The 11977-nt window shown below is 46.9% G+C and overlaps 1 protein-coding gene and 1 pseudogene across 1 annotated transcript; one reads left to right on the top strand and one right to left on the bottom strand.

The window, feature by feature from the left end:
- Window positions 1-989: 989 nt before the first annotated feature.
- Window positions 990-1631, bottom strand: LOC102775496 (annotated as a pseudogene).
- A 4652-nt stretch (window positions 1632-6283) lies between these two features.
- LYZL6 (lysozyme like 6) lies at window positions 6284-10105 on the top strand. The gene is made up of 4 exons (XM_006776710.2): window positions 6284-6422; window positions 7343-7501; window positions 8603-8681; window positions 9774-10105. Exons 1-4 carry the CDS (start codon window positions 6284-6286, stop codon window positions 9841-9843), a joined length of 447 nt encoding a protein of 148 aa, XP_006776773.1. The 3' UTR covers window positions 9844-10105.
- The last annotated feature ends 1872 nt before the right edge of the window (window positions 10106-11977 follow it).

Raw genomic sequence — 11977 nt, 5'->3', positions numbered from 1 at the left:
CATCCTTCCTAATGCAGCGACCCTTTAATATAGTTCCTCATGTTGTGGTGACCCCTAATTTCATTGTTACAAATTGAACATAATTAAAGCATAGTGATTAGTCACAAAAAATATATGTGTTTTTCGATGGTCTTAGGTAACCCCTGTGAAAGGGTCCTTCCACCCCTAAAGAGGTCTCAACCCACAGGTTGAGACCCGCTGGTCAAGAGGTTCTTGTGACAGTTTCCCAAACTACTAAGCCCCTTCCCACCACAAAACCTCTCGACCCTCAGCTCTTCCTTAACTTTTCTCCTCTCTCCCTTTATTACTTCCACCAAGTGATGATCCCATTATATAATTACTTGTTGAAATATTGTTTTAAATCAATTTCAGAGAGGAAGGGAGAGGGAGAGAGAGAGAAACATCAATGATGAGAGGGAATCATCGGCTGCCTCCTGCACGCCCCCTACTGGGGATCAAGCCTGGTAACACAGGCATGTGCCTTTCACAGGAATCGAACCTGGGACCTTTCAGTCCATGGGCTGACACTCTATCCACTGAGCAAAACAGGCTAGGGTAGGAACTGTCTCTTTATTTTTATTTTTTTTAAGTGAGGCTTTTTATTGTTGTTTTTCTTCCTTTTTTTGTTTTTTAAATTAAGGGTCCCTTACTGGTCCTGCTTCCAGTGCCGAGACCAGGTGGAAAAGGGGAGGGGAACCAGGCAGCATAGGGAGGGGTTATTTTAACAACATTCCATTTATACACAGAACTAAACAGACAAGCACAGAGTCACTATTGCAGTTAGAAGTTGGCAGCATGGGAAAGCAGGGGGAACAGGTTGCAAGTAGGGGTGTCGTTAAAAATAATACAGGCCCTCTCCAAAACTGGGGTGCCTGGGGTAGGGAGGACTTGGTCTGCTTCAACCCAAGAGGAATCAGAAGATCAAAAGCTGTTTGGGAAGGCCAGAACCGTCAGGGGTGGAGGGAGAAGGAAGGTCCAGGAGGTGGGGGACTGGCAGAAGGGGGGCAGTCTGCAACCCCCTACAGGCAGGTCTGGGGCTGCCAGATGCTCCAGGTAGGGGGCTGGAGGGGGCTCACAAAGGCTTGCCCTCCAGGGAGATGACAACACTGTCCCCCAGCTTCTCTGCCAGAGTGCAACGGTCCTTGACCGCCTCATAGCAATTTACTTGTAATTCATGCTTGATTCCCGTAAGCTGCTTCTTGATGGCATCTTTGAAGCTGGCATAGATCATTTTGCTCTTAAGAGGCACAGACTCAGAAGCCCAGAAGATAAACACCATCTCCTCCTTCTTGCTCTCCTTAGTCTCATAGGTTGCATCATACAGGGCATAGTGGCATAGCCCAGCAGCATCTTGATGAAGGTGGCATAGGGGTCGTCTACTGTCTGGTCCACATCACCTACCAGGATCTCCTTGCCCTCTTCCAGAATGATGTTCTTCTTGTTTTCACTCAGGTAGAAGAGCACCGCCTGCTTGCACTTCTTCGCCTCCTCTGGTGTCGAGGGCTTACGTACCTCCATGTCATTGAACACTCTGATGACTCCATCAGAGACAGGCACACCAGAGGCCATGTTTCCGGAAGCTAAAGGAGATAGCAAGAAGAGTCTGGAAAGATGAGCACCGCTGCAGCTGCTGCTGGGATCCGACTCTCTTTATTTTTATTGAAGTGAGATTTACAATACCTAAAGTGAACCCTTTTAAAGTAAATGATACAATGGCATTTAGTACATTCAGTGTTGTGCAACCACCACCTATATCTAGTTTCAAACCATTTTCATCACCCCAAAAGAAAATTCCATACCCATTAAACAGTTGCTTATAAAGCCATATACTTACATTTTGGTAAAATGTAGAGATATTAGCATCTAATAAAACAAGAGGTCGCCAGGCCATTCCTGTACACAGCACGCCCATCAGGTGCTGTTACTGTTGTCCAACAGCGAGGCAGGTCTGAACCTCGTGGAGATAGCAGGGCTCTGTGACTTAGGCAGGTCCTGGTGCCTTTAAATCTCAGGCTCCACAAGTGTGAAATGGGGTGAGTGTGCCCACCTCACAGGATCACAGGCATGAATGAGTACTCAGTGTCTGGCACAAAATTGGATGCTCAATGAAGATTGTGTCTTCTTTCTTTATAAGCAGTCAGGCAGCTTCTTGCTATGTGTATGGAAGGAGAAGGATTGGCTTTGCCAAAGTTGGTCCTGTCCAGGTTCATCCACAGCTGCTGTCCTTGATACTGTTGCAGCTGTCTAGCTGGCAGCCACCACTTATCTACTTGGAGCCTCTGCTGCCCCTGGAATTTTCCCACGCTCCCTAGAAAGACCCTGGCTTCTCATCGACACAACCTGCTGACTGCTAATCAACACAACTTGTATCCACTGTTCCCAGATTGAGTCCTTCCTACATAAAGGGCTTGCAATCTTTCTAAGCTACTCATCTATATATATAAAAGGCTAATATGCTAAGTGTCTGACGATCTGACTGGTCGCTATGATGCACAATGACCACCAGGGGGCAGATGCAAAACACAGGAGCTGCTGAGCTGCAGTGACTTGGCAGTGGCGGTTCTTAGGTGATGCACCCAGAAACCAGAGAGGAAGGAACCCGATTCCTCATGGGGCTGCGCAATTTCACCTTCGGCTGTTGTTGTTGCTGGAACACTGTTGACCCCAAATTTGGTTTACTGCACATTTGCGTTTGTGTTCCACACCCTGTATGACAGTAACTTTGTCCCGGAGTGCCCTCTCACACTCTGGGACCCCTCAGGGGATGTTGGAGAGTTGGTTTCAGCCCGATCCCTCAGGCCAGGTTGAGGGACCCCACCTGCCAGAGGGACTGGACTCACTCCACAGATGCTGGGGAGGGACCACAGGAGGTCGGCTCCAGGGCATGCCCAGCCCATTTCACCCAGTCCCGCCCCACCGACCACCTTCTAATTAACTTCTTTTCAATGTGCACAAATCCGTGCACCGGGTCACTAGTCTTTAATAAAAATGATAATAGTAGCTGCCATATATCAACCCTACCTGTGCCTGGGCTTACACCCTCTATCTCTCTGCCTCCTCTCTGCAGGGTGAGGCTCAGAGAGGTGGAGAAACTCAGTCAAAGTCATAGGGTCAGTAAGTGGCAGCCTAACTGGCTCCCAAGTTTCTCTACTGTACTACACTTCCTGAGCTGTCTCCATTCCATCTTCTACCTCAAAAGGTGGAGGTTCCACAGTTGGTTCTAACGTTTGAATGTGGCATCCAAATTTGATAAACATTGTTATAAAACAGCGATGGACCTTTCACACGCCTGGAAAGAATTTTTAAATGCCAAGGTTGTGCCTGCTCAGGGCACATACAAGAATCAACCAATGAATGCAAAAATAAGTGGAACAACAAATAGCCCTCTCTCCTCCCTCTCACTCTAAAAATCAATCAATAAAAAATTTAAATATATGGTAGTACAGGGAAGTCTCTTGGTGTTGAGGGACCAACAAGGTGGAATCAGAAACTAAAGAGACCTCATCCCAAATCCCAGCTCCACTACTGTATAAAATGGAGATATTGCCCCCGCCCCCGCTCCCCCACACACTTCCTGGGGATGGGCCGCTGCTGGCCTCTAGTGGCCACTGGATAAATTGCACAGTGAGTTGGCCTGAGAATAGAGATGTGTGAGAAGCTTTTCTCCATTTCTGAATCTATCTGATGGTGGAGTTCTCAAGCTTGACAGATCCATAACTCCCTCTTCCATAAACTGTTATCAACACTCTTATTTCATAAGCTTGGTATGTTAATGTCATTTTCATGGTTTTAGAAACCTGTTACTCCAGATTTTAATTTGCCTTTGACCCAATACTCAGGAGGGAAGTGTGTGTGTGTGTGTGTGTGTGTGTGTGTGTGTTTTGTTTTGTTTTGTTTTAGTTGTTGCCAGAATATGGAGCCTATATAATTCCTCCTTTGGAAGGGGAAGTTTATTATTTGTAGTCTATTTTATAAATGATTTGTAAAAGTATTTGAAAAGGGACATGTTCTGTGGGGTAAAGTTTAAACCTGATGATAAAGCCAAACACTCACAGTCTTATATGGTTTCCTTTCCTGGGACATAGGCTACCGTCAGATCTGCACCCACACCTTTTTCAGTGCTGGTGTCTTTGGCCCAGTTTAAGTCTGTAATCTTCGTCGTCCATATCCATCCTCTTTGTCTCATTGATTCCCCCATGTCTTTCTGCTCTGCATGTGGAGAATTTCTCAAATGTGCGAGTTCACCCTTGTTTGAGTTTTCCGCAGTGTGGAATCCGCTCCTCTGCCATCAACGCAGATTTCATCTCTGTCACTGATTTTGCTTCTGTGTGTTCTGCATTTCAGCAGGCTGTATCATTTGAGGTTTTTCTTGTATCTTACTGAAAACATAGAACAGACATTTCCTCACATTTTCCATAGCAATTGATTTCTACTGTCTTTTCTACTATCACCTTTAGAACTGGCAAGAGGAGCTCCTACCTGGGCCCTGTACTTTCCTGTCCCCCTCATACAAAATAATTAAATGTATCAAGGACCACAGACATCTCTGTCACTCAGGATCTGGCCCACAGCCTGGCACAACATGACCTAACCAAACACCCACTCTCTTGACTGGGAGGTGCTGCTTCACATCTTACCTAAGTCTATGGGGGCAAAACTGCAACTGCCTCTGCAGGTTTAATGAAAGCTCAATGGGGCCCACCCTAGGTACTATTTGAAAGAGCAAAGAGGCTTTGAGTAGAAAAGTACTGAAGAGAAAAGACAAATTAATAAACTTGTCAGAGCTTTCCTCTCAGATAGCAATAGAAGTGAGTGCAATGAAATAGCATTTTCTAGTAATGCCGAGTGTACAATTTCTTCTTTTTCTTGTGTTCCTGTTCGTGGTTCTGGAGGTACCTGTGAATTAGTACAGTATTTGCCTCAGTCGTAAATGGAAGCTGAGGACATTTTTGCCATTACATAAATCACATTACACATCACTCTTAAATTTGTCTATATGTCTGCACTTTAGACATAACATGATACTAATTATTTACACTGGTAACTAGATGGACATTGAATGCTAGAATTCTAAATTTTAATATTTTTGCATAAAAAGTTACTTAAGTTTTAAGTTAAAGTTTTAATTAAATTTGTAATTTAAAATTTAAAGTTACTTAAAATTTAATTAAGCTTTCAAAGACACAGTCAATTTGCATGGTTAAGACCAGAGTATTTCCAAGAGAGTGATGATGTCACAGAACTGGGGTTCCAGGAGGCAAGGGGTGGGGGATGGGGGTTGCCCAGCATTCCCACCTTCTTTAGAACAGGCAGAGCTATGAGCTGGGCGGGGCTAGAGTATAGTTCATGAGGAAGAGGAGACTCCTACCCAAACAGCTTTGTTCTACAGATTCTCACAGAAATTCCTGGGCCAGTTGGGACTGGAGTCAGAGAGGGTTAGGAGAGAGGTAAGCTTCAGCAGGGGAGGTAAGAATGCACCTGCCAGAACCACTGTCTTCCCCAAGGGGACCTCAAGAGTGGACGTCATTGCTTTCCAAGGCTCAGTGACCCGCGTCTCTGAAGGAACCTGCTCAGTCAGGGCAGGGTAGGGTTGCATGAGACTTACTTACACTAAAAAACTATTCGTAGTTTGTCTGAAATTCTTGTGTAACTGGACATCCTGTGATTTTATTTGCTAAGTCTGGCAACTCTAGGGTGGGAGAGAGAAACAAAAGAATGGTTGCAAGCTCAGGATGGCATGGAGTGAGTCTTAGAAGACAGAACAAAAGATCTGGGAGGAGACAAGGCCATCAGGGTAGCCACCTTGTTCAAGCAGAAACTGCTTCATGTCTGACTCAGGGAGCTGGTGGATAGAGAAACCAACGCCCTTGCTCTCAGGAACATATACCTAGTTTAAGGGGAAAGATACACACATACACACACGCACATACACACACGCACACGCACAAACACCACTAGTGTCAAAAATAGCCGTGTCACATATAGAAATTTTTGTTTTCATGGCATTGGCTGTTTTGAAGACTATAAGCCAGTTATTTTCTAGAAGTTCCCTCTGTTTGGCTTGTCTGATGTTTCCTTGGGATTAGATATAGGTTATGCATCCCTCATCAGAATAGTACATAATAATTAAGAAGAGACGAAGCAGCCAGGAGGGGAGCAGTGAGTGAGCGAGGATGTTTGGCTTCTCTTTCCAGATTTCTCAGACTTTCAGAGAGAAAGCCCGCAGGAAGTCTGTGAGACCCTAAGAACCGCAGGCCCTCAGCTAACCTTCTCCCCTCCGAGGATGACAAGGGCATTATTCATCTCCTTGTTCAGCTGCCTTGTTGCCATAACCCAGGCCAGCCTCATCAACCGCTGTGACTTAGCCAAGCTGCTGCACCAGGAAGATTTGGATGGGTTTGAGGGCTACTCCGTGAGTGACTGTGAGTGCCATTTCCTCAGCCCCACCCCCATTTCTCCTGTCCTGGTCATCTCCTACTTGGCCATCGTTCTTTCTCTCTCTCGTCTTTAAAAGCCAAGTTCAAAAAGCAGCCCCCTCCAAGACACCTTTCCCAACATTCCATATTAATTCAACAATTATTTATCGACTATTTGTTACATACCAGGAACTATTTTAGGTGCTAGGGATATAAACAAAGCCAATTCTCTCATAGTGTTCACATTCTGGGGAAGAGACAAGCAATTAACAAACACAAAAATATATAAAGTACTTCCTGGTGTTGACAAGTGCTATGCAGAAGAATAAAGCAGGGGGCAGTTGATAGGTAACACTGTACTGGAAAGGGAAGTTAAGGAAGGCCTTTCTGAGGAGGTGACATTGAACAGTGCTGCATAAAGTAAAGGGCATGGTCACCCAAATGTCTAGGTGAGCATTCCAGTCAGAGGGAACAGTCAATGCAAAGGCTTCACACTATTGCATGCTAGGGATATCTCCATTTTGCCCAGAATTTGTGCACACCAGTCCTACAACACTTTCATCTTTTAATTTATTTTGTGGTATTTGTAGGTCCATATCTTCATTCTTGTACTATAGGCCATTTGAAGGCGGCATCTGTCTTTGGCCCAACTAAATGTCCCTCACTGGATTTTGCACAGTTTCTGGCACACAGTAGGTGATTATTAAGTGCCGGAAGCATGGATGGAAAGATGAATTGTTAAACTGATGGGTGGGCTGATGGACCAAAGGATGGAAGGAGAAGCTGGGAGGTGTTTCTAGCCCACGAGCCCCATCTAGCCTCTTAGCCCTTGTTTCTTTCTTTCGAGTCCCCATTTCCCTTTCTCCTTCATCTCCCTTCTCCCTCAGCTTGGCCTCCTCTAGCACGCTCTTCTCTTTTTTCCTAAGGGCTGTGCCTAGCGTTTGTGGAAAGCCATTTCAATATGTCAAAGGTAAATGAATATGCAGATGGCAGCTCTGACTATGGCATCTTCCAGATCAACAGCCACTACTGGTGCAACGATTACCAGAGTCACTCGGAAAACACCTGCCACGTGGCATGTCAAGGTCTGGCCAGGCCCCGGCGGGGGGGCAGGGTGGGGGGAGAGATGACCAAGTTCTACTCACAGCACTTCTCTCTCCACTTGCAGTCTGAAAGTGCTCCCAGAGGGATGGCTCAAGGAATCAGGGGCTTCCTTTACTGAGCAGGTTTGACTAGTGCCATAATGCTCATCAGTTAGGAGAGTCTTCTGTGTCCTCGAGCAGGGTCCGGAAGGGCTCTGCACAGCCTGCAGCAGTAGAGCAGCAGCCAACACCTATTGAGAGCATGTTATGTACTAAGCACTTTACATGCATAGCTGATTTCATCCAACTTTCCATGCTGTGAAAACCAGTATTCCCACTTTACAGAAGAGCAAACTGAGGCTTATCGAATTAGTGGTGGCCAGACTGGTGATCCTGGGGGCTAACCAACAAGTGTCCCTCTAAACCCATGGTCAGCAAACTGTGGCTCACGAGCCACATGCGACTTTTTGGCCCCTTGAGTGTGGCTCTTCCACAAAATACCACGTGCGGGCGCACGTCAGTGCGATTGAAACTTTGTGGCCCGTGCGCAGAAGTCGGTTTTCAGCCCGGGCGAGTCTATTTTGAAGAAGTACTGTTGATATTTGGCTCTCTTGACTAATGAGTTTGCCGACCACTGCTCTAAACCAATAAGTGTCTTTAGCTAATGATCTGACCAAAAGCCAAGGGCAAACTCTCCATTTCAGAGCTGGTCCAGTAGACTCCACAGGTGCATAACTCTGCCCCTCACCTCCTCTTTTGTATTCTGATTAAGGTCCCTGGACATTTACCTAGAGAGTTCCCTCATTCGTCAGGACTTCACTGTGCTTAGAAACTCCCAAAGTTTGGGTGAACCACCATCTACTCTGGCTAAAAATTATAATAGTAAACAGATCCAAATCTCAGTCTTCCTGTCCCGACCTTTGGCCACCCCAACCTCCAGCAGGCATTGTAGGGATGTCTACACGGGCCTCTAGGAGGGAGGCCTTGCCTACTCTGGAAGTACTCAGCACCCAGGAAACACCCGCCTGGGCGGGAGAGCAAGAGTCTGCCTCGGTCTCTGGGACTGTCCTCTGCTCTCACAGGTATTCTCTTTCTCCTTTTCAGAACTGCTGAGCCCCAATCTTCTCGCAACCATCCACTGTGCAAAAAAGATTGTGTCCAGAGCAGGGGGGATGAAGAACTGGTGAGGAGGACACTGTAGGACTAAGTTAGTGGGCAGAGCCCCAACAAAGGTGTGGTGACAGGGAAAGGGGCAGTAGGCAAGGACCAGACCTTTTCTACAGTCTAGACCAGTGTGGGACAGTAGCAGGGCTTGGAACTCTGACTTGAAGACCTGGAATCTAGTTCTTTCTCTGATATTAAAGAAAAGTCTTTTGGCTGCAGTAACAAAACAACCTGAGCTAGCTGAGGGAGAGTTGAGCTGAGAAGACTCGGTGACTTGCCGAGCCCGCAGAAGGTGGGCAGCTGGGCCTCAGGAACACGGTGGAAGTTGGGCTGGAAATTGGCAGGTTTCTGCTTCTCTTGGTGCATTTGCTTCACTACTCCCTCTGCAGACCAGCTTTCTCTGCTACGTTTAGGGTCTAACATCCTAAGCAACCACTGGGACTGGCTAAGCCCAGGCCCATTCTGGGAAAGAGAATCGATTGGCTCAGCTTCGACCCCATGTGCCGACTTGGTTCAATCAGCCGTAGACACGGGAACAATTAAAATAATGCAATCATGGCTGCCACAGGGGTTCTCTCTTCATCACTGGCAGCAACATTTTCTATAAAAATGTGCTGCTCATCATCTGGCTGTCAGCCCCAAAGTTGTCAGCTTACCAACACTGGACGTTGGGATGGTCACATAACTTTCCTGTGCTTTAAACTGGATACATAAATAATGTACAAGCCTGCCTCTGCAGGCAGCTGTGAGGATGGAAGGAGTTAAGTGCCTTGCATACTCTAAAAATGCCTTGCAAAACAAGGGGCATGATGACTGTTAGGGCTGAGCCTTTCTGGAGGGAGAGTCGTACCTGGGATATTTATATATTAGTAACTCTCAGCCCGTAAAACAGTGTTCTCCCCCTTCAGAAAGAGAGGATTTTAAAATGTCAAAGCACACTGACTGGGGGTAAAGTACAAATACCATGGACAAAGGAAACTTACAGGAAGAATCAGAGGGGCGGCAGAAAGATAGATGAGAGAGCTAGGCACGAAGTTGCTCTGCGTGGAAGACTCACTAAGAGCTGGGTCACGTGTGTGGGAAGCAAGAACCCGTCTTTTTCTCTCCACAGGGCAGAATGGTCAATACACTGTGCCGGCCGGCCACTCTCCTACTGGGTAACAGGATGCCACATGGGATGAGGCAGGGTGCCGGCTTGCTGTGGAGTCATTCTAAAACTCCTCTCCTCCCATGGGGACTCTGCCTCTTGCCTCCACTTCCTGTTATTTTCTTCCCTTCCCATTTACAAATAAAACTAACCAGAGCCCCAGGAATAAATGGTTTTCTCGGGCTTACTCCTTGTTCCCATCCAGGCCCAGGACCCTGGCTGCTGATTGTCATTTGTAAACCAAGAGGACCACATTGAAGATGTTTCTGTATTTTGGGAATTATTAAACCATTCTTTGTGCAAAGAATGTGTTAAGTATTCATGATTAATTCCACATATCTGAGAGCACCTAATGTAGTTGGAGTATGTTAGGTACTAGAAGAAGGAAGATGAAACCTAACCATTGTTCCTGAGGTGTTCATCATCTCGGTGGAGAAGCAGAGACACACAGGAATAATGGATGCATAAGTGAACGGATACATACATTCTAGCCCCTTCTCCCAAAGCACCCCCACATCAATGGCACCTAGCACCATTTCTCCACTCCACCACCGCTTTCTTCACCTTAGTACACCTGACTCTTAGCCTCACCCATTACCGACTTCTAAGCCTTTTCTTACTTCAAAAATAGTTGGCTGTGGAGAAAATACTGGGGTCCTGATACTGTTTCAAACCAGTAATTATAGATTTCATTCTCCATTTCGTTATCCATCGTATCCTCCATTCTCTCCTACTGATAGAGGATGACAGGGGTGGGATGATGAACCAAGCTTGTTGGTCGGACAGATCCAAATTCTCATCGCCACCTTTGGGACAAGGGGTGGGAAACAGATAAATACATAGCTATATTCAGCGGTATTCTAGCGAAAGTTTAACAACCAGTACTCAAAAAGAAAACTCCTCTCCTCCCTAATTTGTAACCTTTGACGATGTTAGTGATGTACTTCCCCACCATGAATGTCTTCAAGCCACCAACCTGCTATCACTAAATGCCAAGCTGGGAAGAGATGGGTTAATAGACGCTAGTGGAGGGCACCACGGGATGGTTCCCTCAACGCCGGGGAGTGATACATGCTCTAAAGAAAAAGAAAGCCCAGTACTCTGAGAGTAGCCGGGAAACACCTTTCTGAGGCTGTAGAAGGCAGACAGACTACCATCCATTGCACACCTGAAGGTGGAAGCTGCACGCTCCTCCTCCTCCGAGCACCAAACGGATTTACGACTTACATAGATGAACCAACCTGAGCAGCCAACTGAAGCCTACCTGAACACAAGTGTTATAACCAACGGTTTACAGAAGAAGCCGCATAGAAACTGAATAATACTGAATGTAAACTGTAATTGAAAAAAATTATTTTTAAATGGTCCTCTCTATATAAACTAAAAGTCATTCCCTTTGACAGATGAGAAACTAGAGACCCAACCTGGGAAGACATTTGACATGGAAACTCAGGAGAGGGGAACAGGGTGGAGAGACGAAACAGGTGGATTTACTCTCTCTCCCCCACTCCCATGGCTCCCTCGCGGTTGGGGGAAGTGAGAACACAGGCCCGTTTGGCAGGAAATGAGGAAAGTCTAGTCCGCTCAAGCCTGTGACTTGCATGTGAAGGCGGCACACAAAAGTGACTGGTCGGATGCTGGCTGAGTCTTGCCAAATCCATCTCTCAGCACATCCAGAAACGGGCCGAGAGGGCCGGCCAGGACCTTGAGCCTGTGAGGACCGAGGTCCAACGCGGAACGAGCTCCGCGGCCCAAGGCGGGAAGGCAGATGCGCGCGCAGTCTCCTCCGGCGCCAAACAGCTCGCGTCTCCAGGCCGTACCACGAGAGGAAAAGGCGCAGGGGAAGACCATCCCTGGTTTTACCGATGGAGCCATTATTTTATGCAACAAAATTAGATCCTTTCCTTTTGTTTTAATTTTTATGTAGTTGCGATGAACTTGAGCCAAATAGGCTTTCTCTGACGAGCAGGATCCTGACTTGCCTACCTGGATCTTCCCCGCGCACCCCTCCTCTCGTTTTAGCTTCCTGCTCGCCTCACCTTTTTCAGCCAACCCTGGCGAAGCTTCTGCGTTACGTCACGAGTTTCTAGGCAGATCAGGAGCGCCCTCGCGCGCCCCCGCCTGGTGGCGCCTCCTCGAGCGACCAAACGGTCTCGGCGCGTGGCGGG

This window comes from Myotis davidii, unplaced genomic scaffold (genome assembly GCF_000327345.1).
Source record: "Myotis davidii unplaced genomic scaffold, ASM32734v1 scaffold69, whole genome shotgun sequence".
Taxonomy (NCBI): Eukaryota; Metazoa; Chordata; class Mammalia; order Chiroptera; family Vespertilionidae; genus Myotis; species Myotis davidii.
Note: the sequence above shows the minus strand (reverse complement) of the source record. Positions and strands in the feature narration are given on the sequence as shown.

Coding starts and splice junctions, on each gene's coding strand:
- LYZL6 (XM_006776710.2), top strand. CDS start 6,284: ATGACAAGGGCATTATTCATCTCCTTGTTCAGCTGCCTTGTTGCCATA. Junction 7,502..8,602: donor CTGCCACGTGGCATGTCAAG/GTCTGGCCAGGC, acceptor TCTCCTTTTCAG/AACTGCTGAGCCCCAATCTT. Junction 8,682..9,773: donor GCAGGGGGGATGAAGAACTG/GTGAGGAGGACA, acceptor TTCTCTCCACAG/GGCAGAATGGTCAATACACT.